Source organism: Zerene cesonia, chromosome 4, assembly GCF_012273895.1.
Source record: "Zerene cesonia ecotype Mississippi chromosome 4, Zerene_cesonia_1.1, whole genome shotgun sequence".
Lineage (NCBI taxonomy): Eukaryota > Metazoa > Arthropoda > Insecta > Lepidoptera > Pieridae > Zerene > Zerene cesonia.
This window is the reverse complement of record NC_052105.1, coordinates 4,533,595-4,560,425: the sequence shown is the minus strand read 5'-3', so window position 1 is coordinate 4,560,425 and position 26,831 is coordinate 4,533,595. Positions and strand designations below refer to the sequence as shown.

General features: G+C 32.2%; 3 protein-coding genes across 7 annotated transcripts in view; 1 reads left to right on the top strand and 2 right to left on the bottom strand.

The window, feature by feature from the left end:
• The window catches only part of LOC119839749 (synaptic vesicle glycoprotein 2C-like), a 75,701-nt gene extending 63,223 nt beyond the window's left edge, over positions 1-12,478 (top strand). For all 4 annotated transcript variants that reach the window (XM_038366184.1, XM_038366188.1, XM_038366187.1 and 1 more), the window contains exons 2-11: positions 5,563-5,691; positions 5,835-5,894; positions 5,983-6,078; positions 6,729-6,862; positions 8,810-9,000; positions 9,347-9,495; positions 9,726-10,128; positions 10,603-10,865; positions 11,047-11,206; positions 11,608-12,478. In XM_038366184.1, coding sequence (XP_038222112.1) covers positions 5,655-5,691; positions 5,835-5,894; positions 5,983-6,078; positions 6,729-6,862; positions 8,810-9,000; positions 9,347-9,495; positions 9,726-10,128; positions 10,603-10,865; positions 11,047-11,206; positions 11,608-11,791 — 1,677 coding nt within the window. In that variant the 5' untranslated portion in view covers positions 5,563-5,654 and the 3' untranslated portion in view covers positions 11,792-12,478. The remainder of the gene's footprint in view (positions 1-5,562; positions 5,692-5,834; positions 5,895-5,982; positions 6,079-6,728; positions 6,863-8,809; positions 9,001-9,346; positions 9,496-9,725; positions 10,129-10,602; positions 10,866-11,046; positions 11,207-11,607) is intronic.
• A 31-nt stretch (positions 12,479-12,509) lies between these two features.
• Positions 12,510-21,211, bottom strand: LOC119839748. 2 transcript variants are annotated; one of them, XM_038366182.1, is made up of 5 exons: positions 20,595-21,211; positions 20,268-20,344; positions 19,378-19,572; positions 18,925-18,983; positions 12,510-18,840 (listed from the first exon to the last, which is right to left on the bottom strand). In XM_038366182.1, the coding sequence occupies exons 1-5, from the start codon at positions 20,765-20,767 to the stop codon at positions 13,432-13,434; spliced, it is 5,913 nt and encodes a 1,970-aa protein (XP_038222110.1). In that variant the 5' UTR covers positions 20,768-21,211; the 3' UTR covers positions 12,510-13,431. The 2 variants fall into 2 exon arrangements, with proteins under 2 accessions (XP_038222110.1, XP_038222111.1); XM_038366183.1 differs by having other exon boundaries at positions 19,390-19,572.
• A 2,438-nt stretch (positions 21,212-23,649) lies between these two features.
• Positions 23,650-26,831, bottom strand: part of LOC119839572 (ejaculatory bulb-specific protein 3-like) — a 6,989-nt gene continuing 3,807 nt past the window's right edge. Inside the window, exons 2-3 of the mRNA XM_038365925.1 lie at positions 24,661-24,838; positions 23,650-23,945 (exon numbers count right to left, since the gene is read on the bottom strand). Coding sequence (XP_038221853.1) covers positions 23,806-23,945; positions 24,661-24,838 — 318 coding nt within the window. The 3' untranslated portion in view covers positions 23,650-23,805. The remainder of the gene's footprint in view (positions 23,946-24,660; positions 24,839-26,831) is intronic.

The window sequence follows — 26,831 nt, the reverse complement described above, 5'->3', positions numbered from 1 at the left end:
CGAATATATATATAATAGGTAATGTTTTTGATTAAAAAAAACTAATTCGAAATTAATATAATTGTAGATATCTACATCCCATATTATTTATTGATTTAATGATTTGAGCAAATATATCTAATTTCACATCCAATGAAATAATTTTATATCGCTATAATAATTTAAGCGTTGAGATGTGTTTCCATTTTATTTATAACGCCTTTTTAAGTTCTACTTATAAAAGGAAAAAGAACGCATTTTTATCTTGTACCTCATTGTTGTATATAAAAAAAAACTTTAATTTAAACTTAAAAATATAAATTTAAAAACTTAACATTCAACCACAGATAACATAATACATATACAAGTACATTCAACATAACTTAAAGTTAATTAATCATTACCGTATACATAATACGTTTCCCAGCATAATTTAAAACCACTATTTACCATTTAAGTGTTAAGTAAACTACCTTAGTATATGTGAAACGAGAAATTCCTAAAGAAATCAACAGTCACTGTAACAATTTAAACAAAAAAGAACACTCATAAAATCCATTAAAGAGCCTCCAAATGTGTCAATTATGTATGAACTCATTGTTAGGAAAACGATAAATAAATGTAACGCCACATGCCATTATTGTAACCTCCATCCTTGAATTCCTCAATATTTATATCAATTGTTTTTTCATATCTAATAGTGGTTTGATAAAAGTAAATAAATAAACATAATTGTGTCACGCCTTTAGACATTTTTCTTTTTAAATATAAATTTTCCTCTCGTTATAGAGAGGACGAATCATTGTTATGGCTAATTTATTCACTACAATAGAAATAATATAAATATAAATAAATTGCTCTTGAATTCGCCACGAATATTAAATAGGTAATTTAACTATTTATATACATGCATTATTTTATTGTTTTGTTTGTTCTTATTATATATAGAATATGTAACAAGAATGTGATACTGTTATGTAACTTGTTCTCTTTATGTGTAATATGTTTACATTTATGACAGGAATAACCGTAGGGCAAAGCCAGTTATAAGTATAGAAGACATTCGGCTGCCGAATACGCTAACCAGTGGCTTTGTTTATTAGCTCAATGATTTGTACATAGTATTTACTAATTACTGTTTTCTTGTAACATATATGACAATTTAAAAATAATGATCTTACCGTTTGAACAGTCCCACACAATTAGTTTCAAATATTTAGTAAGCAAACCACATAATTAAACTCGTTAACTAATATGTGTGTAATAATAAAAATATTACTTATTTACCTACTCTCTCTGTAACTTTTTTTAGCTTCACTTATATATATGTAATCGATTCCTTTAGACTCGATTCTGACCCTGTTTAAACGGACAGATTCAATTCAAACTTTGTTCTCTTTTCAAGGATCGATAATGATCCAATAATTTGATGAGTTTATCTTATAATCCTAATTAAGATCGCCAGTAATAAATACTTTCTTGCTTAAAGTAGTTTTTATGATATAAGGCACATCCATGACTTCTAAAATCTCGGCGGTATATCGTTAATTTCATTTATTATTTGTTGTTATATGTTTAATACTGGGTTGGTTTTGATGAATGTTATGTTCATCGGGTTAGTATTAAAATCTCAAGAAGTGTATTGTGTAGTTCATTTCGGCTGCAATGATATCGCGCTGCTCACTTTGTCTCTGACTCGTTATAGTGTTACTCATTTATATAGAGATCGGATTGAGATGTAAAAACGTGATATTTGTATTTATTTTATCCTTATTTCGATCACGTTTTTGGGTAAACCTGATTTTCCGAAAACTAATACGAACAGGTAAATACGGTATCCCTTACGAAGGTAGAAAACGTTTAAAACCGATCTTGTCAAAGGTTTATTGATACTTTAGTCAAAATATGACGATACAAATGCAAAGGAATTATAAACACGGTTAAAATCAAAACATGCTCAAAGATTTGACGCAGTATGACTAATCTGAAGGTCGTATCTTTATATTTACACTTCATATTAGACAGCAAACTAAATCAAATACTTTTCGTGTAAAAATAATTCTAGCGTGTAGATATCAAATAGTGACTAAAAAATAATTATGTGGTAACATTAGTAGGTAACTCATACTTTTGTCATGTCATTCTCATATGTACACGCACCACTCATCATTCTTTTTCAAACGCAAACTAATGATTTTCAAGATGTTTAAATTCAATATTTAAAATGTACTGTCTCCAAACATGCCTTTATAACCTTAGCGTTATAGTATTTATAATAATGAAACATACAAATGAAAAAACGACTTCGTATATTTAACTATATAAAATGATACATACATACAGATGAGAGAATAGATTTTAAGGAAAAAAACAACGTCAAAAAATCTTCGATGTTTGGTCAAAGCATCACGCAATTTTACAATTTGTATCGCTCACATTTTCATTGCATTATTTTTTGTCTATTAACACTAAAAACTTATTGAGTTTTTCGTTGCACATCTAATTAAAGGCGGGTTAAGTGTTTTCAAATGCAAAATAATTATGTAGCTTTGTAGGTAGCTACCTACTAGTAGTAGACTACAATGTACGTATATGAATAAAATATAATGACTCTTTTATCTCAGTACCGAGAGCCTACTTATAGGAAATCCGTCCAAGAAAATTCATGATTCCAAACTCGCTTAATTTTTGTCATCAAAATTAATACAATATCAAGGTTGTTATCGGAAAATAGGTTCAAATTTGACCGGAATGACCAGAAGCCACATATGAATAAAATAAATTTAATAAAAACTTGTAAAAATGTCGCATGTGGCCAATGTCATGCCAATTTAGCCAAGGTCCATGAAGCAATTTTTAAGGCCGCACCATACATTATATAGTTTAAAAATGTTGTATGATATTATTTTTTTTTTAATTCCAATATGCTTAGCAAGTATCTGCTCTTTTTCTACATTTCAGATGTAAAAGAGTTAGGAAATACCTATTTGTGCCAAAAAATAAAAATGTAAGTAAATGTCGTAAATAATATAATTTTATGCCGATCTCAAATACGCAAGGTCATTAAAAAAACATTATTACGAAGGCATTTTAGTTAATTGCAATCTACATTGTTTCAATATCGCGAATCTAATCTTATTTAATGATGCGTCTATTATAACACCGTTTTTATATAGAATATAAAGCAAAACTTAAATCTTATTTCAACTATAATTAACAAATACTTAGGTCCGTTAATAATTTAATTATTCTATCTAAATATAAATCTAAAAAAGTTGAATGATGCTTCATTATTTAAGATATTTTTAAGTGTTCCGTATGTTCCAACATTGAAATGATATTTTATTAAATAATAATACATAAGTATCTATCTATTTAGAATAAATATAGAAACGTAAGCGGTAAAAGAGGATCCCATTTTAAATGGGTGGGTCAGAGATTCAGATAGTGAGGCATGCGTGACATAATTATATCACGTTAGAAAATAAAGAAAAAATAGTCACAATATCATATTACATAAAAATGAAATCACACGACACATTTTCATATATATACAATTCATATAACTTCAGTCAACACTACCTGCGGCAATCACAGTTTATTATTGATTTTACATCCTGATGTTTCGCATGGTGATTGTGGTATTAAACAGACAGAAGACACAGCAATATTATTTTAACATTTTATTTGTTACTAAGCGTTACCGCGGGCTTAATAAATTTTCATTCTCAATTTTAAACCCTTGGGGGGCAGAATTTATCAAAATCCTTTCTTAGTGGATGCCTACATCATAACATCTACCTGTACGCCAAATTTCAGCCCAATCCGTCCAGTGGTTTGGGCTATGCGTTGATAGATCACTATGTCAGTCAGTCAGTCAGTCACCTTTGAAATATATATAGACTAGGTGAAAATAAAAACGAACAAATATTTATGGTTAGTTGGTAATGCAAAACAATAATATTTTCACACTTTATTAGACATATTATTTCGATCAATAAATGCAATAATTTTCTTTCAAGTAACCTCGAGTTATAGTAACCCAGTATCATCTGAAAATTATCTGTAGTGCGTAGTTTGTTATGTACAGGCTAGCACTAGCAAGTACATTAGAATAGATCGTTGTCCGACGAACAAATCTGCCTCAATGCAATCGCTTCCTGCAATCACTGGCTACTCTATAGGGAAGAACATAGTAAAAATTTCATTACAAGAATGATTCACACGTTATGGTCGGTGTTATGATGATGCATGATAAACTACTTAGTAATTGAATGGGATGACTTGTTTGATATCAAAGAATTTTTATCACTCAACCAGAATATTCATACCCATCAAATAATAGTGAAATGCAATGTTATAAATTACCTCGCAAACGGATTTTTCCTACCCAAAAGTTTACAAAAGAGTTGATACCTGCGACGCGCGGTTTCACAACAAGCATTTCTTTAGCTTATCTGTTATTTTGGTACATACGTTACATCACTATCAAGTGCCAAATATAATCAAAATCCGTTCAGTAGTTTTAGCGTGAAATAGTAACAAACATCCGGATACATTCTAGCAACTTTCGCGTTTATAATATAAGTATGTATTAAGTGGGTAATATATATTCCTCCTTCCTATTTACTGGAGCTATGAAAATTATTCTCATTCTATTGCGCATAATTACATGCAGACAATGAATTTACAAGATATTTAACAAGTTTTTTATTCTTAAATATTCAATTTTTCTGTAGATATATTTCCATGTAAAATGTCACAATGAATTTGTAAAGCAAACGCATTTACCATAATTTCGCAATTTGTTTTTGTACTGAGCCAATACTATATAAAGGATGATTAATTTCTCGTATACAAATTCAAAAAAGACTATTTTTCTCCAAACAATGCTGCTGTTCTGAATAAAAACACAAAAAGGCTATATATAATCGTAGCAACAGAATATACTAAATATTATTATTACTTTTATTTAAACCAACTTCAAAAAGTAAAAGAAAGTTTACTTTAAAAACTGTCTACGTCATAACAATCTTTTTTAACCTCTATTCATTTCTTATCATTGGCTGTAGGAATTTTAAAAAATAATAATAAACCTAGGTGTTATTATTATTTATACAATATTTCAGAACCAATGGAATGTAAGATAATATTGTTGTGTTTTACACCAAAAATAGACTCTCAGTTTTTACGAGCAATATTTGAAGCACAAGTATCTTTTGACGTAGATACATTAAAACGCTTCAAAACATTTTCCGGATATCAAACGTGAAACTTTTTTGATTCTGTCTGCAACTATCTTTAGTGTCTTCTAAAGTTCATCTCCTCTTAACCTTGAAGGTTTAATATAATTTTTTGGGATCAACATACAGAAGCGCACTTTTATGCATTTGCCAATGGAACATTTTATGACAATGTTTTCTTTTTTTGTACTTTTGATGTAGGTACGTGAAGGCACATTTTTTAAATTTCAAATTAAATAAAATACAGTATTTAAATGTTATGTAGTTAGCTTTGCAGCTTTTGATGAACTACCTAATTTTCATTCCATCCATTTTCTTATTTATTCCCATTCGCCAACAGACGAGCCGGGCGCCATTGGAACCGAACTCCAAGCCAGTAATTAAGTGCAAGTCCGCGCTCCGCCGACATACATCGCTGTCCGCACGCATAGGATGGTAGAAACTGACCCTGGGCCCAAGAAACCTCACAGTAAGTTTTCCAGCATAGACACTATCATTATTTGGGTAACACTATCCTTGAACCGAAATTAATTTATATAATTTCTTTCAAAACCTTGTTAATTTATGAATTTGTAGCATTAAACCTCTAAATTGGTATCTTTTTATTTGTAGATTGTGATGTAAAAAGTGACCACCAATTAAACGGACCAGGTTCGAAAACCGCCGAGCTTGGTAAGTTCCGACTTCGGAGAAAAAATATTAAAATGTTATTTTATTATTGACCATGTGCAACAGTTATAATCTACTGCTAAATTTACAGGCGTCGTCACTTCGCTGAAGTCACCAGTCAAGTTCGATCCAGAAAAGGGGGCCAATACCGAAAAGGCTGACTTCGAAAAGGCTATTGAACTAACTCGTGAGTAACTCTTATCATTCAGACATGACTCATACAACGTATAAATGCTTTGTCAGCTAACCTTTGGTAAGTTATATTTCTACGTTCTCATGATAAACGTGTTACGTGTAATGAGAGACAAGTTCTGTTAGTAAATAGAGGAGTAACTCGAAGAAAGGAAACGTATCGTAATGCTTCGATTTATGAATGAGGTGTGCTCGCGTTGCATTCCATAGGCATGAAGTCCCCGTTGTAAACAGAGATTGCTTCTCAGAAGAACGTTGACACGAGTGTGATTTGTTTACATACCCACAGGATACAGTGGCGTGATGCTATTATGAACGTATTAATCTGTTGCGATCTTTTAACAAAGTACCTTGGTACAAGAGTATAAAGCTCTTATTTCAGTTAGAATGTTTCATATTTCTTCTTTTGAAATAGTTGTTACTGTATCATACAAAAATGTTTGAAGGTATTTGGAGAAAATTAGGTACACAGATATTAGAAGTAATTCATCCAAGTGCTTTTAATCCGAACAGCTCCAAAAAATTAAGGCTGTCTACAGGTACATTTTACACTTAAAATATTTAACTAAGTATGGTAATAAATATGAAAGTTATATATTTTATTTTTATACTTATTTTCATAAATTCAATTCTTCCTATTTATAGGATATGGCCGCTTCCACTACTTGCTGCTGGCCGTTTGCGGCCTCGTCAGCACTTCTGAAGAGATGGACGTCATCTCCATGTCCTTCATCCTCCCTTCTGCACAGTGCGACTTAGACCTCACAACGGAAACGAAAGTACGTATTATAAATTCACACAAGAATAATTCCAAATTTAATCCCTATTTATACAAACGTTTTGTGTCACAATGTTATACCTCCGAAACAGCTGGACCGATTGTCATTAAATTTTGTGTGCATATCTAGGTAGATCCGAGTTAGCTAGTAATATATTTTATAAACTTATTTCTTACTATGTAGAGATATTTCTCTGTCAATTATTTTCATAAACATGTATAGTGTTAACTTAATTCGGTGATAGACAAATATTAGGTTCAACATTAGGTTAGGGCTACATAACATTTAAAAAATATGGTGTGGCTATCCAATATCCATACATGTAACTGGAGGGTTTAAATATGTATTCGCGTGTAATTGAATTGAGACGAAGAATGTCATTGGACAGATCTTGAAAAGTTTAACAGAGGTAACTAATATGTTTTTCGCTAAATTATTTGACGAGATGTATTCCACGAAGTAAGCAATTACCTCAGTGTATATATACATAAAATAAAGTTATGCTAGTTATAACTCAACAATAACTTAACATATTTTATTGATTATTGGTAAGTTGGATTAGTGTTTTTGCTTAGATTGCGATAATAACTTGTAAGCAATTAAATAATTTATTGAAACATAAATGTACCCGGATCGAGCCGGGGTGAGGAAATAGTATTAGAAGGATACAAAAAAAAAACTGAAAAATGTTTGTATAATTACTAACTACCTGATATACCCAATTACCACGTTTAATATCTCAATAGTGTAATATAAAAAGTTATAATTAAGATGTTCACGTGCAAAAAACGTCCGAATATAAAGACGTTTGAAGCATGTGCTATCTGGGAAAAATACATAGAATAATAAAACCACTTAATGTGCTTAAACATTGTTATTGTAGACTCAATCACCGCCCGATTCCGCAAATATATGAAATCATGTTACACATGAATAATTTCACACGTGTGTTAAAGTTGGTGTTAAATAATTTCAAGTCTCATTTTTTTCAATCGTTTTTTTTTCAGTTTTATGGAAACTGTTGGACGGTTTATTTGTGATAAAGTGTGTTGTTGATAGTTGTTTGCAATATGTTTAAGTAACACAAACCTTTTTTTTGTACAATATGAGCTAATACCCTGATGGCTGATAGTAATACTCGTCCAGCTTAGTTAAATGTAATGATACTAAAAACAATTGAATATGAATAAGATTATTTGTGGAATTTACTTGCGTCCTGAAATTATTTGTCGCAGCATTCCATATTATTAAAGATGTTACCTACACCTGCACCTAATATTATAGTACAAGATCTTTCTGCTACATTCTGCAGATTAGTTGCTGCTTTGGTGATTTTATTTATATGCATTGGATAAGTGATAGATTGCCTGAAAAAAAAGCTGCATCTGTAATCAATAAACAATTTATACCTATAACTTCTCATTTACATTGATTTAAAGTAAATTTCATAAAAAATCAGATATTGCTGTATAGCAGTTAGTAATCTGAGGCTATTAGCATTTCCCCGCGTTCACTCACAAATAAAACCATTCCTGCGTAGTCAGTGGGTACCTAATTACTTAAAAAAATCGAATAGGTACTGTGACGAACAAAAAAACTGAGCATTATACAAATCAATCTGCCAGTTATGGTAGACTATTTACTAATTAAAGTAGGTTGAATTTTGCTTCGAGTTTCATCACTGTATGCAAAAAGGACTTGAAAATTTATTAACGGCCTAAGAGATACACTGCACAAAAGAAAATATTATTGTTTTTGCAATTTTCAAGAACTCTTCACCTTAAAGCTAGATAAAGATACCGTAGTACTATTATATTATCTACAATGAAACACATTACATAATATAATATATTAAAATGTGATACCTATGGCAATTATTTAAAATGAGTCATAGTTACCTTTGGTTAATTTATTTATATAAAAATAATAATATCACGTTATGTATAGGGATGGCTGAACAGCATAATTTTCATCGGCATGATGGTTGGCGCGTACGCGTGGGGTTCCGTGGCCGACTCGCTGGGCCGCAAGCGTGTGCTAATCGCTATTTCTATCATCAATGCTCTGGCGATCGTAGCGTCTTCCTTCAGCCAGAACTATGAACTGTTCATGCTTTTCAGATTCATCAATGGTGCAGCGTAAGTTCCATCTTTTTCTTAACCGGTATTTCCCCTGAAAGTCATCGCCTAATGCGATTCTTTTAAACCTTGCAATTTTATGTCGTTTTTGCATCGCTACTTTGTATTTATAATTAAGGTTTGATTAAAAATCGTATTCCTCTTAAATAAACTAGTATGCAACTTTAGTTGCAATTGCTTTAGCAATTAAGCAATTTTTTAAGAACTAATAAAACAACGCTCGTAATTTTTTTAAACGACATTAAGTTGTAAATATATAAGAAGGCAATTCTTTATTTTTTATAAAATACAAGATAAATATTTCTGACACACCAAGTATCTATTTAACTTTGTTTTTGTTTCTCAGACTGGGAGGATCAGGACCTGTCATCTGGTCCTACTTTGCAGAGTTTCAGCCAAAGAAAAAGCGCGGTGCAATGTTGAGCTTTATGGCCGCTTTCTGGACACTGGGAAATTTGTTTGTTGCAGGCTTGGCGTGGGTTATTATCCCTAGTGGTAAGTCTATAGACGGTTTTATTCATGCACTCAGTAAAATCCATGTCTGCGGTAAAATGAGCCAAACATGCACACTGCACTATTTTACTTTCAAATGTCTATATTATAAATAATACTTACCTACGTATTTGTAACTACATAATAAAATATTATTTTATAGAGTACTTAATGCTTAAGCTGTAAATTTCCCCATGCATAAACGTTATAAAATTTTCAATTTCTTATAACAGAGATCGGAATTCAAAAAGGAGCCTTCATCTACAATTCGTGGCGTATCTTTTTATTGGTGATGTCACTACCATCGTTCTTGGTAGCAGCGCTCTTATTCCTGTTACCTGAATCACCAAAGTTTTTGATATCCACCGGACGCCATGAGGACGCATTAGAAGTATTCAGAGGTATCTATATGATGAACACGGGACGGAGTAAAGAGGAGTACCCAGTGAAGCAACTGCTTGTAGACGAACCGCTGCATCCAAAACACGAAAAGCAAATTGAAGCTAATAAGGAACCAAAATCGAAGTTGAGAAGAATGCTTAGTGATATCGTTGAACACAGCAAGCAATTATTCGTACCGCCTATTCTGAAGTTTACAACGATCTCTATCACGATTAATTTTACATTCCATATTGGGTAAGCTTTTTGAGTTTTATTGGCTTAGTGTACAATCCACTCCCCTAATATCAACATATATTTTAGAGCTCAACTTATCTTACTTCTTATGGTTTATTATTGAGTCCAGTCTGCAAAGTAGATTTGTCAAGATCAATCAATTATTTCAACTTTCAGAAAAATAGAAATTCAAATATAAACCAAAAGAGTTGAAGTCGCGACGCGAGTTACATATACAAATAAGCCTAAGAGCATTTGATTTAAAACCGTGGCAATCGTTGCAAAAAAATACGTCAACCCTTATTTTTTTCCTTAGTAAACTATGTAACTGGGCACGGAACCCTAACAACTTATTTTTCAATTTAAATTACACATAATTCTATATATGCATTACCTATACACCTATTTAAATGTTGTGCATAACTGGTATTGATTTTACAAGTAAAGTAATGCAATGTAATATAATTCACATTATTAATTATCTCACAATTACAGATACTACGGACTGATGATGTGGTTCCCCGAGATGTTCAACCGTTTTGATGAGTGGTCGCGCACGCACGACAATGCCGAGGCCGATATTTGCCAAGTTACGGCATACGTCACGAAGTTCGGCACACACTCAGCGGAGGCTAACTGCGATTCCCACATCAACTCTGATGTTTTCAGTGAATCTCTCATCACTGTGGCCGCTGCGATACCATCCAATATATTCGCGGTGCTCGGCATGGATAGACTTGGCAGAAAATTCTTCTTAGGTAGGTTTAGTGCCCAGTCAATATGTTTTCATCACAAAAGCAGAGTAAGAATATAATTGAATGTAATTTTATACAAAAATCATAAACATTTAGCATCTTCAGCGAATCTGCTAAGTTCTTATCTAAACTTACTTTATTTATCTAAACCAATGTTAGATTCAACTTCCGACTTTTATTTCAGTGTTCGCAACATTCTCAGCGGGTCTGTGCTCAGCTGCAATGTACTTCGTATACAACAAAACCAACAACCTCATAGTCAGCGCTATATTCAGTTCAGTCATATCTTGCGGCAACGCTTCCCTTGACTGTTTAATTACTGAAGTCTTCCCTACGAACTTACGGTAGGTTTACTGAGTTAACTTGTACTTATTATTTGCGTGTTTAACCCAATAAATTTAATCAAAAGATTTTTATTCCAATGCAAACATGGATAACAACACTAGTGTCAGAAACACCTTCATTCGTACAGGCGTTCACCAGACTACTTTTTAAGGACCGAACCGAAGTTCCGAAAATGATGGAGTTCCTCAATTCTTACCCTAACTCTTTTTATCGCAAATCAATAGAACAATAGAAATCCAAAAATTCCAACCAGTAGCAAAAAGTCAACGCTCCACTTATGTTCATAATATTATCTCCCGACGAATTTGAAAAGTGAGCATATTAACTTATTCTCCGTGTTCTTCAGAAATCTATTTAACTTTAAAAATTATTAACATTAAATAAACGTTTTTTCCTATAGTGCTACCGGCGTTGCAGTATCCATGGTGGCAGCCCGTCTCGGTGGTATTATCGGCAACGTAGTCATCGCCACATTGCTGGACACGTACTGTCCCGCCCCGACCTTCATTGTAGCCGTGCTGCTCGCCAGCGGCGGTCTGATGTGCCTCTTCCTGCCTAACACCACGCGGCAGGCCTTACAATAACGACGCGAATTTGAAAAATATAAAAATCAAATATTAGGAAACCAACTATTTATCTAGTATTAAATTATCTTGAACAATTTGGAAACTGAAAACTTAGAGGGTTTTGCATACTTTGGACTATAATGAAATGTGCTTATCCAAAACAGAATTACCTCATATTTAATGATTGAAGTATTTGTATGTAAATAAAAATACAGTAATTTTAAATTATTTTGTCAATACAAATTTTATGTACGTTTTCGTAAGTCCTGCTGTGTTGTGATAAAAACATGTTAAGTATCGATGTAGATAGCTTGTTCATAATATTTGTACAATATTTTTTTTACTATTTAACACCGTTCTTTAATTTATGAACTAAACAGAATGATAGCAATAACTAGCGTTTAAAATAATGTTATAATTGCGTTGTAACGCTTTACCAAGTTAATTTTGCCATTGTTATACATTTTAATGAAAGTATTATAGGTTAAGTCATAAACCGAACATTTCTGTTGTTACTTGCACATGAATTAAAACGAATTTATAAATTAAAAATTGTTACCGTAGTATGTAGATATAGCTTAGTTAAAATCATAGAGAAAAAATTAGAACTCGTTAGAACACAAATTTGTAAATTCGTATATTCTGAACACATTAAACTAATTTAAAAGAATCAACTAATCATCAATGAGTATTTCATAATGTCATTAGGAAATAAGTATATAAATAAAACTATACATTGAATGAAGTTTATTTATTAAATCCTTAAACTACAAAGAAGTTTTTGTTAGACTTCATTGTCGTAGTTCTACATCCAGACATAGTTCACACAAACAAATGTGCTTTCGAAATTATGTTCAGTTACTTTTACAAATATTGTACTTAATATAAGTGCTACACAATTATAATCCAATGAATATTCCATTTAGTTGCGACTTTGTTTGACCACGTCTTATTTAAGCACTAACCTCTATGGGTTATTGTTCTATACCGAAATATATTAAATATTATTAACATATTTGTGTACGTATCGACCTTAGTAATTATAGCACAATTAAACGTACAAAATCTGCAGAAATTGTACACAATGTTACCTAGCAGAAGATGCATGACGTTATAAAAAATATTACAATATACCTAATTTTCATATATTACACATATGATCCAACAATGTTATAATTATAAATTTTATTTTACAATAATAATCTTAAATTAAACTTTATATGCATAATGCATTAAACTAATAAAATAAAAGTACACAGAGATGAATACAATCAATAGAACATCAGTCATCCCCTGTGATATATTTACATTTGTGCACGTTTGGAACACGCACATTATTTTAATTCTTATGCAATACATTATATAATATAGTTCACTTTAGTCCTCACATTGTGATACATTTATATTCAATGAAATCCTTATGATATTATGTGTATTCTACTACACAACAGTTCAACTGACTCAAATTATACACCATAGGCTCTCATGATATTAAATTATATAAAAACTTAGCCTATTGCACATTGCATTCTTCATTAACGTGTTAAAAATCTTAGTATAATATTCATACAACACGTGATCCATTACTTTTAGCAATGCTAAAACCTTGAATATAAAACAAATGTCTCTCTCGCATATGATTAAACACAAAAAATTAATTAACTATTATTATGTGATAGATCACTAACAGAAAGTTGTATTGCTGGTTGGAGCGGAATCTCCACGGAGGCTTCAGATATATCAGAACCAGGAGTTAGCATTCTTCTGGGCCACTGACTTCCGTCCTCTGTTTCAGATTCTCGAACGTCAATAGACGAGGGTGAGCCTGCAGCAGATTCTACGGATGATATTGTTCTCTCTGTAATCTCATCAGTCAATATTGGCATTGATTTTCCCACCGATTCTTCCTCTGTCAATAAAGGCATAGATATGGGGCCAACAGCCGGTAAATCTGTTTCTTCCGTGACCACAAATGTCATCTCTGTACTAGGTGAAGGCAATAATGAAGTTCTATAGTTACTGTTACTTAAAGGGTCAGTGGTCTTAGGGGCTATTCGTGGATCTGTGACTGTTATCGGTAACTCCAGTGATGTAGGCACTGTTTGAGGAGTGACACCAATAACTGCTAATCCATCATCTAAGCTTGATGGTATGTTTGGTTCCATGTCTACTTTTGTGGGTACTTCGACTGGAGTCATTATTGGTTGATTTAAGGTTGTACTAGTTTCTGACACTCTACAATGAACAGATACATTTGCATTCAGGTCTCGAAAATCGGGTGCGTCACTTTGTGTGCTTTCAGCATGAAAAACATCACTGTTAGCCAGCGCAGCCTCTAAAATATCCCTGCGTTCCGGCTGAGGAGCAAGGGCAGAAATTGGTTCTGCCATTGGAACAAGTTGATTATTTTCTAATACTAATGGTCGATTATCTATTGGAGTAAATGTACCATTATCTTCAACACAAAGATAAAACGAGCCTTGTGGTCCTCCAAAATGCTCCCCCGGCACTGCCAGCAGTTGGCCATCAGAGAGTGGTGCCGAAGGTTGTGTACTTTGCTCAGTTTGAGCAACAAGAGTCTCATTTGAACGAGCTATCGCCGTCGTAGGAAGTAATTCTTCAAAATTTTCTACATTAGAATAATTTGAGGCTGAGGCTAGAGAAGATGATTTTGGGTTATTATAATTTGAACTGGATGATATATTTGTAGAACATATTGGTGTCAATGCGGGCATAAGCGAAGTTGGTGCTGGGGCAGGAGCTATTGCAATTTCATGTTTTAATTTTTTCATAGGCGTTGGAGAATCAGCCAGATTTTTTCTTACCCTTTGTTTTTGTATTGGTACAAGTGTGTCTGTTGGGGATATTGTTATTGTTTTCTGTACGATTACTTTATTTTCTTGAGACTGAACAGGAACTTTTTGTATTATTTGTCCTGTTCGCTGTAAATGTTCAAACTGAGCAGCAGTGAGTTGCATAACGGCACCCGACTTTTGCAAAAATATTAACGGCTCTGAAGAGTTTTTTTGGATAGCTTGAACAATTTTCTTGGGTTCAGTGGAAACTCGTTTTGGTGCTGGTCTTATTTCTGGTAATGGTGCTATGTTTTGGGAAGTTGTTGCTAACCTACCCCCCACTATGAGTTGCCCTTTTGAAGTTATGATGGCACTTTTTTGTTTTGACACTATTCTAGAGGGCGTTTTGACAGAGGCAACTGTAGTTATATTTTTTTGTTGAATAGAGGCAGTTGTTGAGGTACGTTGTGTTATTGTTTTAAGTTGTGACGCACTTGCTTGCTGTTTATTAGGAAACAGAATTTTTTCATGTTCAGGAGTCAGGACTATTCTTGACTGTGTACCTTGTGCATTAGTAATAATCATTACTGTGTTTCCAGGAGTAGTAGCATCTGAAGCAGATGGTAACAATTTTGCTGAAACTGGTTTATTATCCGCTACATTAGTATTTGTTTCTGGTCCTTTTCCAACTACAACATGTGCTTTCCCAGTTTGAGGATCAATAACAATTTTTTGTGTTCTGCCAGGTCGAGGGGATGTAGCCGATGGTAAAATTATAAACTTTTCTCCCTTATTAGTAGTTTGTGGAAGTGTTTGTATTATTGTGGGGGTTTGTTTTACTTCCTTTATAGGTGTTTCCGATTTTGCCATAATAATCTGTTGTTTACCAGTTGTTTTGTCTATTACTAACATGGGTTTAGGGGATCCTCTTAATTTAGATGACTTGGAGAGTATATTAGGCGTTGTTCCTTTATTAGCATCATGTGAAGGATGATGCACGTGCGGTTTTATTTCTTGTTTATTAGAAGACGAAGTAACCGTAATTTTTTCAGTGTGAGTTATAAGTTTTTTACCTTTTGGAGTTTTAGTATTGCTTGAAGTTGTAATAAGATTTCCATCTGACATTACGAATGGCATTTTTTCTATACTTTCTGGTGTCAATATATCGTCGGACAAAACAATTGGCATTGAATTAATATCAAACACGGACTCGTTCGATTTTGACATATCCTTAACGGTTTTACTATCAAGAACAGGAGGAGTTGGCGTGATTTGTGGTTTTATCTTTTGAATATTTGGTTTTGGAATTTTTCGAATTTTTTGCTGGATAATGATTGTGTTATTATCTGTTTGAATATCTGGCGTTGTTTGGATTGTATAACTTTGTACAGATGAACCATCTTCAGATGATTTATTTGTGCGTGATAAAATTATTTTATCTGGTGTAGTTACTTCAGATACATTATTCAATAGAGTTTTATTAGGTGTAGTACGCCTAATTATAATTTTTTGTTTAGTGGATTGTGGTTTTGGCTTTAATGCCGATTTAGCAACATCAATATTTAATAACTTTTCTTTATTTGAAACAATTAATTTCTTGTTGACAGTCGTATTATTAGGGGCTGACACATTGGAAGAACAAGGATCTTCCAAAATTTTTAGTAATCTAGGTGTACTGTCTACTTTTATTGTGTTACCATTGATTGTCTCACTTTTCATATCCAAAGATTTTCCTAATGCAGTCTCAGCTGTATTTTCAAAAGAAGTGATGTCTTGAGCCTTGTTACAATAAAGTACAGTACTGATATCATTTTGTTTGCTAGTATTCATATCTGATATGTTAATTTTATGATCTATGGATTCGGACATTTGAACTAATGATTGGGCAGCATTTAAATTTTCACTTTTTTCTTCCTCACTTTCAAATCTTATATTATTTGTCAAGATCGGCGTTTTTATTATGGACACACTTTCGTGTTGAGAACTGTCATTTTCATGCTGCTTGGTGTCGGAAACACTAAATGAATTATTTTGAGGATTTTCAATTGTTTCCTTTACTTCTTCATTTTTAGTTGGCGTAATTAAAGTTATGTTATCTTGACATTCCACTGATGCTTTATTCTGAATGGTAGTAGAAGGTAAATTAATCAATGCTTCTGCAATTTGTAGATCAGATTCAGATGGAATATTATTTGGAACTATTTCTATTACATTTTCTTTTTTTGTAGTTTCTGTTTTGTCGCTGTTTTTGTCACTGTTCGTTTTTATGGAATTAATAAGCATTTTATCTTTTAAGGAGTCTTCCTCACTGGAAGTAGTTTCTGGTTCTTTTTCTTTTTCTTTATTGGGAACCTGACTTGTATGCATATTTTTCTCAGTTGGAGATGAAGTCTCACTTATTACATTTTCAATAATTTCAGATTCTTGATTAGATTTTTCTACAACATAACTTTTAATTTCTTTTATTTTATCATCACATCCATTAATATTAGATCCATTTATAGTGTCCTTAATATCATCTTCAAATAAGTCTTCAGGCGGATCTACGCTTATTACTTTAGTGACCCTATCCGCTTCTCTTGAAACACTTAGTAAAGCATCAACAGCGGAGGCAGTAGACTCGCTCATATATGGTTCAAGTGATTTATTTTCTTCCAAAAGTTTAGTCTTGGGTGGATTGGTACACTGTTCTGGTAAAATAAAATCCAAGGGTTTCGAAGTTTGAAGGGTCTTTATGCTATTTCCTGATTCCTTGATAACATTATTTTTCATGTTTGTTTCAATATTATCACTATCATTTTCAATTTCAGTAAGATCATTATCAATTTTATCTAAAGGTTTTAAATCACTTTTATTGGCTTCCTGATTACACTTTGACACATTATTTTCAATTTCAACTGACACAGTATTAGTTTTGGTTGAGGGTTTTGACTCAATACAAAAGTTGTCTGATCTCGAATAAGTTTTTTTAATTTCTTCTTGTATTTGATACTTTTCTCTTTCTCGCCATTGAGCAGCCTCTGCATTCATTTTCTTAAGTTGAATCTTTGGAGCAAGTCGAGCAACTTTCACATGTTCAATTGGTGATGATATTCTAGGCTCTGGTGATAGAGTAATGTCAGAACCATTTATTTCAGAATCCGCAATATCATGTCTCTCTGCTGCGTTTAATTGTTCTGCAACATATTTCCCTATTGCATCTTGACTCCTAGAGTGTCGACTCCGAAAAAACGTTTTTGTTTTAAAAATAGTTTTTGACGGTTGTAGATCAGATGACACTTTTTTTTCAGGTGATTTACTTCCTTCAGATGAAGTTTCACTTTTTTTATCAGGAGATTTTACAATGGAAGGCTCAGGAAAATTTTCCTCGACTTTCAGAGGTTCTGGAACTGAGGGCAATTCTGGTACAGTAGTTTTATTTAGTAGTTCGGCTACTTCTCGTGCCATATCGTCTTCATCAATACTAAGGCTCTTTGTTTCCTCTTTACGTATTGAAGGTTTTTTAATACGTGGTATTTTTCTACCTACATCTGCTTCTACAGGCCAATCCTCATCCTCACAAAATTCATATTTTGCGTCATTTGAAGCTTCTGGTTTTTCTTCTTTTTTTTCTGGAAGAGGAGCAATTTCACTAGGTACCTGGACACTAGGTAATTCAGCCGGAGTTGGGACTGCTGGCGAACCAGCAGCTATAGGGACATCTGGAGATGCTGCCATTGCTATGGTAGAAGATTCCCCATTTGAATCTTCATCCCCATCATCCCAATCAGCTAACAAACTGCTCTTTATTTCCTCATCGGTTTTTATTTTCTTTACTTCAGGCAATGCCTCAGTTTCCGCTTCACGTTTTTGAGCTTGGTTTTTCCTAAATGATTTTTCACTTTTCTCTTGTCTTGGCTTGCGAGGTTTTTGGATTTTTTGTGTTGCTTTTGAAGAAGATTTTTGTGCTTTTGGTGTCAATTTTTTCTTCATAGGTGATGGTGTGTATGGCGTAAAAGTAGAACTATGTGTTTTATTATGTAAAATTAATACATTTAACCTTGTTGTAGTAAATGGACATGCATGACATGCATATATCCCAGTGCTTGATGCTGTAGGTATATGTACAATTGGTGCTGATTTTGTAGATTCCTGGTCATTAGTTTCTTGCGATTTTTCTTCACTTGGTTCTGAGCCAGCTCTGCTTGTGGATGGAGTTGTTTCTTCAGGCTGACTGGGAGTTTTAGAGCCTTGTAGTAAAATATGTACTTTGTAATTAGACTTTTCTTTTACCTGAAATAAGGAAAGCAAAGATTTTTAATGAAATACATACATATATGGCTAAGATCAAGTTAGATGATTAACAATTCTACATACCTTTCTTATTGGAGTTGAAAATTTTAAAATGTCGCCAGACTTTCCTTTTCCATTTTTACCTACAAAAACAAAAATAAATAAACAGAAGAACTAGAAATTATGTTAGGTAGACTTCGTACTCAAGAATGCTGAACAGATTTAAATTATATAGTTTTGTTGGATTTGTCTCAGCTTTGATAAAAACTGTTAAAATTTTCCAGGGCAAGCTAGTGTAACAGCTACCAAAATAAATACATATTTTCATATTTAAATATATGAATATTTATATACTATACTAGCTGACTAATGTAATCAAAGCAAAAATGTGCTCTAAAATTTAATACTTTTTTCGCTTTGTGCAACAATTTTTATTGATGTTCCAGTTCCATTAGTTATAGTATGATATTTTAATGATTTCTTTCGATAAATAGATACTATAGACACAACTAAATATAGACAAAACTAATTATTTACCTAAAATCTTACCCTTCTTATTTGAGGCTGGTGTTTTCTTATTTGGATCCCCAAATAAGCCCGCATAACTTTCTTTCTTTGTTTCTTGAAATTCATCTCTGGTGAGGATTTCAATATCACCACCCACAGCTGTCTCTGCTCGGATGACATCTTCAGGAAATTTTTCCATAAGTCCATGTTTTGTTCTATACAAATCTGTAAAGTACAATGAATTCAAATAATTTTTTTTAATTCTATTTGAAAATGAAATATCAAACTCTCATTATTGTTACACTCATTACTTGTGTTTTCCTACTTAAAATTTTTTTTAATGATCATGAGCAGGTTAACGGTTGATTTGATTTGATTGTGTTTTGTGAAATTTGTATCAGCCAGGTAAGAAAATAATTTTATGCAATTTTGACCTCAATCTCCACACCCCCTTTACTAGTATTACTTAAATGGTAATGTTTACAAAATAGATTGATAGTTGGATTATGGAGCCTTTATGAATACCCAACACTTTTTCATAAACCAATCGTAAATCGCCAAAATACTATCCAATTCTTAGAAAGTTTCATTGGTGTTACATATATTAACTCTACAATATTTTAACTGTCCTCAACTGATTTTTATCCTTTTTGTAAAGAAATATTGTTTGTTTAGTACCATAACAAATTAAACCAGTATGGGATGTACTAATGGTTATTTATTAATATTTTTGCATGATTTTAAAAGATGAAATGTAAAAAAAATACCATTCATAGTGCTGTTTGCTTTATCATCTTTTTTATATGATATACTTTAAACATAAAGGTTTTTAGAGGTCTATAAATTAAACAACACAAAAGTAAACTTTTATCAATTAGCAGAACAAAGATAAATAAATAATTTAATAAGGTTTAACTTACAGAGTCCTTTTTGAATGAATTCATCCTTGCGACTACAATCGTATTTATAAATAGAATTTGGATTCTTGACATATTCACTGAAAAAGGAAGGTACTATTAGAGCTATGTAATAATTTTATCAACATGTACATAAATTCAGTATACGAACTGCTAAATAATAACAAATAAGAACAATGATAACTTAAAATATGAGAAAAGTAAATTTTTAAATATATGTTTATTTTTGTGAGAACTAATGCCACTGTGACAAATAATGGCTAGGACTAGAAAGTTAATGTGTACATTTTGGACTGTATGTTTACACATTTGATGATTATAGCCACTTACTATGAATCTTCTTGAAAGAATTTAACGATAGCTATAGGTGGTTTTCGAAACGATGGTAGGACATCTGGAGGCAGCTTCTCATGTCCTACCACTTCACCTGGCCACCAGCAAGAGCCAAGTTTCACCCATACTACATCGCCGTCAAGATAATTTACTTCAGTCTGTTCACTCATCTTTTCTTTTAGGATTTAAGCGACACGCACGACCATATTTTGTTCACAGTTCCATCAAGTAGAGAGTAGCTGTCATTTTAGGTAATATTTCAATAGATCAACACAATGTGATAACGTCTTAATATTGAATTATAAATGCAACGATATAATTATTCGAGCAAAAGATTTGGTTTAACAATTATAATACAAGTTGCAAAATAATACTTGTAAATAAATTCACCGACTGCGTACGATAATATTACATGAGTAACTTCGTGTGGTACCCCTGATCAGAAGTTCTTACTAAATTTAAAACACATCTCAGTCACAGGAAAAAATAGTAAGATATTTATCGCATATAATATAAATTAAATATTTTATAAATTCGTGAGATTAAATGAAAATTTATAAAAACAGAAGCTCAATTTAGAACCGGAAGTAGTTATGAGGACAGCGTCAGCATATACCAACATTGTGAAATTATAACTCACTCATCACTGTTGTTTTCTCCGGTTACGCTTGCTAGACTTAATAATATAAATTATTGCTTTTACTTTTTTTTTGTAATAATATAAAACGTAATTTGGAATAACTAAAATAAAAGTAAACAATATATACATAAAAATTGAGCTAAATTATTTAGCAAAAAAAAATCTTATCAAAAGAATGAAATACGTAGAAGTCGAACACGATTTGAATCTCTTCTACCGAAGTAGCTACCACACCCTCACATATGATCGTCGTCAAAATGTAGTATGCAAATGCTGTGTTTCGTATTTTGAATGGGGAAACCCGTATCCTCTGTTACCTTCCTTTTATCCCCCCTCCCTCCTTTTTCCTTTATCTTTTCATTATCTCTTTTTCTTTGCAATCCATTTGCAGATGAGTAAGCCCTCTCCAAATTTTCATGTGGTGGTATCGCTTACCTCACTTAGGTGACCCACCGGTTGCTTTGCTGATCATGACATAAAAACAGAAAAGGTTTAAGAAAATTTTTCAAATTGAGTTTGAGTTTGAGTTTAAGTTAAACAATAACCAAAGACTATACATACCATTTATATAAATTACATCTTAAGCCTCTTAGGATAGTTTCTGACTGACTGAATCATTCAGAAGCCTAATTAGAAAAATGTTATTGCATTTAGCTACTTGAAACAAGATTTTTCAAACACTTATACTTGACTTATTTCATTAGCAATGTTTGGCGAAAAATTGAATTTTAAATTTTAATACGAATTTTCTGTTATCACATGTAACAGCCTTTTATATTTATTTTATATTGTATTTATACAAAGCGAGCTACGGAAAGAGTCTCGTAGACGCCACGATATCGGCGCCTAAAATAATGTTCAATGTTGGCAGCATTATTCTGTTCAAATGCCCTCAGTGTTAGGGAAAATAGATTAGAAAATACCGCTTCATTGTTTGTGTTAACCATGAATGTCATTCATTTTACGCAAGAGTATCAAAAATATAGACGATCATAATTATATTCACAATCCAATTTCACAAGCCCATTTATTGTATCTCAGTGGACGAAGCGCGGAGTGTCATTCAGCAAGACGCGAGTTCAAATCCTTACGAAACTCAATGTATTTTTTTTACATTTTTAGAAACGAAAATAATGTTCAATTTCATAGAATTTAAAAATCATAATGTAAAAATGTTAGATTACTCATTTAATAGGACAGTTGTCGATAGACATTTCATTTCTACACATCGATATAAAGTATTTTGGTAACAACAAATTAAGAATGACAAGTCCTTAATATCGCGATCTTTAATATGCAAGTAACATAAGCGTTCATTTATTTAATTATTCAACTAGTTAGCCATTGAAGCTAGCAGAAGATTATCTATGTTGTGTGTGTTTTTTTTATTATTTATAAATTTACAAAATGACCCTTAGCAATGTACGAGTATTAAGCTTTTTCTTTCAGTTATTTAGTCCAGATGGTAATGTTGCGAGAAGTATGAATTGTAAATTTCTACACACGTTTTTTCTGTACTTCATTGTATTCCTTTGTTTCAACAGGGCCCTTGTTTTTTCTATAGAGTTCAATTCAAAGTGGCAGGGGGCAACTCGTGACCTTTTTCTACAATATGGCCGACCTGTCAAATATACCTAGTTCATACCTGAGTAGTGGTCTTCTTTCGTGGCGCGATATCTACTTAGAAACTTAAAATAATAAAGTAAAGTAATGTACAGTATGCCTGCACTCTGCAGCAACTGAAACAATCTTGTATATACGCAACTTTCTCTAGAATCTAGTATAGACTAGCTATCTTTAATGTACCCATTTCAACTTATTTTTTTTGTATCACGGAATTTTAAGGTAGGGAATCCTGGCTCGCTATGACGTAGTGAATAAGTTCCATTAAAAAAAACATACTTTTAAGATTTAATAAAAAAACTTGTTTATTTTATGAAGGTATTAAATTTTAGACATATGTACATAAATATTATCTACATCATAATTCGAAAAACATTTTGTTCACAAAAATCAAATTGAAGTTTAATTTACTATATGGGTTTATCTTTTTCATTTTAATATTAAATAAAAGTATACGATTCAAATATAATTTCGCGATTTGTGTACAATGATTCATTAAAGTAATTTTTCTATGTTATTAAACTAAATATAAATAAAAATAGAGTATCTATTTAATATTATTTAATTAAATATAAGTACACACCTGCACTTTGTTAATACATAGTTTGTTTTGTTTTATGTGAAAAGGCATTATAAGTAATAAGTAGTATTTACTATATACTTATAATTTTTATAAAATTGACATTATGATATTTTTTTTTTCCTTTATGGCAATTATGATATACATATTACATACCATGTAGATTTTAATAAAACACAGGCTATATTAAAAAAAAAAAGACATTTAACTACTCAACATTCACGTGTAATATTCTATCCTATTCTTACATTTCCAAAAAATTAAAAAAACGTGTTTAACTAAAACTGGTAAATAAATACAATTGAAGGAAAATATAAATTGATGTGTGCCTTATAAGCCTAAATTCTACGTATATTTTACATTAATTATCCAGAGTATTGGCGTACTATTTTAGCCCATTGCTGAGGGAAGTTCCGTTGCACGTACGACAGAGTGCGTTGAATTTGTTTTGTTTCTTGCGGTGTACATTGGGGACAAGCTCCTCGAAGCACTAATGGCGCCAATGCTATAAAAATGAATATAAAAATTAACGACAAATATGATCCTTACGAAGTTTTTAAAACTACTAGACGTGATATAAAGATGAAATTTTACAGACATTTTGTTTATAATGAGTAGTAAAAAATTAAAAGCAGATTTCATGACGTTTAATAGCTTACTATCTGTTGCCCGCAGCTTCGTCTGCATGGTCGAAGGAAATTAATGTATGCAGACAGCTATGTCCAGACATAACAGTTACACTATAATATAATGGCTCAGTTACGACGAAAGAAAAAGAAGCGTACCTACAGACATACAGGTGTGGTATCTTGCATCCGTTATTCTCATATAATTATTATCTATAAGTACATACAAACAAACAAGTACACTTACGCATTTATAACATTAGTAAGAATTGAGATATTGAGATTAACTATCATATCATAGTTTAGCTTACGCTAGCTAAATTACTCAGTTTATTTGCAGGTTCATCAAAGTTAAATTAAAAAGCAATTATTTATTTGCCCAGAAATACTTGTTCTAAACCTGCTATAATATAATGTCAAAAAAAAATTGTGATTTTCAGATTTGTCCATTTCAAATCTAAAGTATGACTCTCAAATTTGTCTAAGTCCCTATTAACACTATTTATTGAATTCTGCAAAAGCATATATGAGAACACATGAAAAATAAAAATTAAGTTATTCCACAGACACCATATTATAATACGTTATACTTACTTTTAAGTCTCTTGCCAATGGGATCACAGGGTGCTTCTCCAAGGGCACATTTAAGTTGTCTTTGGATAAACCGTTTGTCATTGAGAGCATCTTCGAGAGCGGTGTCTGATACTTGAGGCCTCTGTGTTTCAGCTACGCAGACAGCTGCCATTGCACATAGTACTAATACATGTGAGATCTGAAAAAAATGCGCGTTCTTTAATTACAGGATAATAAAACTATAGCTAATTAGGTAGGCACTTACAATATGAAGGTAAATAAAAGGTAATCTATATATATAAAAGAAAATGGTGTTAGTTACACTATTTATAACTGAAGAACGGATTAACCAATTTGGATGAAAATTTGTGCAGAGGTAGCTTGGACCCAGGAGACGGACATAGGATAGTTTTTATCCCGGAAATCCCACGGGAACGGGAACATGCGAGAAAAACCCCGGGTCTAAGTTTCCTGCGACTACGCGGGCATAGCCGCGGGCAGATAGCTAGTAATTGAAAAAAAAAACAGTTTTATTATTGTCGGCAAAACCAAAAATCAATAAAAAAAAACAATTGATACAAAATTATTTAAAGAACCAACATTCTACTTCGAGCTCCTGATATATTTGATTTAACATAGAATAGTATTGTGAATATTGTTGCCTTTCTTAAAAGGCTCACATAATTACGGAATTTAACTGCATAGGAAGTAGGTGCTAAATAGAAGGAGGATATGCCTTTAGTTATCTTTAACGCGACATAATCCGTGTCAGTCAAAGTCGAAGTCCGTAGACATCGAATTTGTCCATGAATCAAGACACCATCAACACGCACACGTACGTGCTCAGAAATTAAATGATTGAGTAATCGTTGTGCCTTACGCTACTATAAGAACTGGCACATCATATAATATTAGCAACCAGGCAAGAGATCTAGCTAGGTCGGGCCAAACGAAATAATATAAGAAATAAAAAGTTACAAAAACTCCAAGCAATTTGCGTGTATGATATTCTTTCCAAGCTTGCACCTATTGCTTGATATCACTTGTTAGATAGGCCATTGTTGTCAATTAGAAAATTATTTTCCACCAACGTAACACCTTGCCCTACATACATATCAAGACAATAGTGTGAATAGCGAAAACAATGATCATTATTTTTTTGCTAATACAAAATACTAAGTACTAAACTTTATTGCCATGGACATCAAAAAATATTTATAAAATAATGATAAATCCCATTCATTATCCGTTACTAGAAAAGAAAAGATATGAGTTAAAACAAAAAGCCATAAAGTAAAACGAAAACAATAAGCTTTACAACACGTGTATTCGAAGAGTTATTTTAAATTCTTTTGCTTTTTGTATGAAGTCCGAAGCGCGGTTGTGGAGCTTTTTGTACTAAAACCAGTTTATTGTTGTGTGAAGCATGTCTTATCGCAATACATATTATTCTTGGGTCGGGATTTACAGGATAATGAACTTTTTAAGAACGAAATACGCCACAAATTGACAGCCTCCATTGTCGATTTAAAAGAATTTTAACGAAACAGGAAACTTTCTGCTTATATTATTATTTTGGAAATATCATAGAATTAACCGAATAATAACTATAGTTTGAAAAACTTAAAAAACCCGCTTTAATGACAGAATCAATTAAATTGCCTTATTTACTCTTATAAAGAGTATACGTAAGGACATTTCTATATCCTGGTGAGTCTTATCAGGTTAATAAGATAAACCTATTAAATTATTTCATGGTAATCGAACCATGATAAGGGCATGTAGTTTGAATTAAATCTATCTGTTTTAAAGTGGATCAAGTGGATCAAATCAAGTCTAAGGGGGTAAAATATATAAACGTGCAAACATAAAGGCGAAGCTTATAAAGCGCGTTAAAAATAATATATCTCGTATTACATTATACTTCTAATATGCTTCTTTCATGACTAGCTAATAGGTAAATGTACGGGCTAGAAATAGAAGCAGAAAAATTATCCTGAATGGATGTCTATTTTGTGTGAAAAGGTGGGTAATCGTTTTTACGACATGAAACATCAACATTTCAAGCCAAAATTTTATGTAGAAGGTAGGTATTTTTTTTTATGTCATAGTCGGCAATGGAGCTGGTGAGTCGCCTGATGGTAAGGCGCTACCACCACCCATGAACATTTGAGAGGTGTAAGATCGATTGA

Excerpts from the sequence above, each read along its gene's own strand:
- LOC119839748 (XM_038366182.1), bottom strand. The coding sequence starts at position 20,767 with ATGAGTGAACAGACTGAAGTAAATTATCTTGACGGCGATGTAGTATGG. Across the intron at positions 20,345-20,594 it reads TTCTTTCAAGAAGATTCATA|TGAATATGTCAAGAATCCAA; the intron begins GTAAGTGGCTAT and ends TTCCTTTTTCAG. Across the intron at positions 18,984-19,377 it reads TAAGAAGGGTAAGATTTTAG|GTAAAAATGGAAAAGGAAAG; the intron begins GTAAATAATTAG and ends TTGTTTTTGTAG.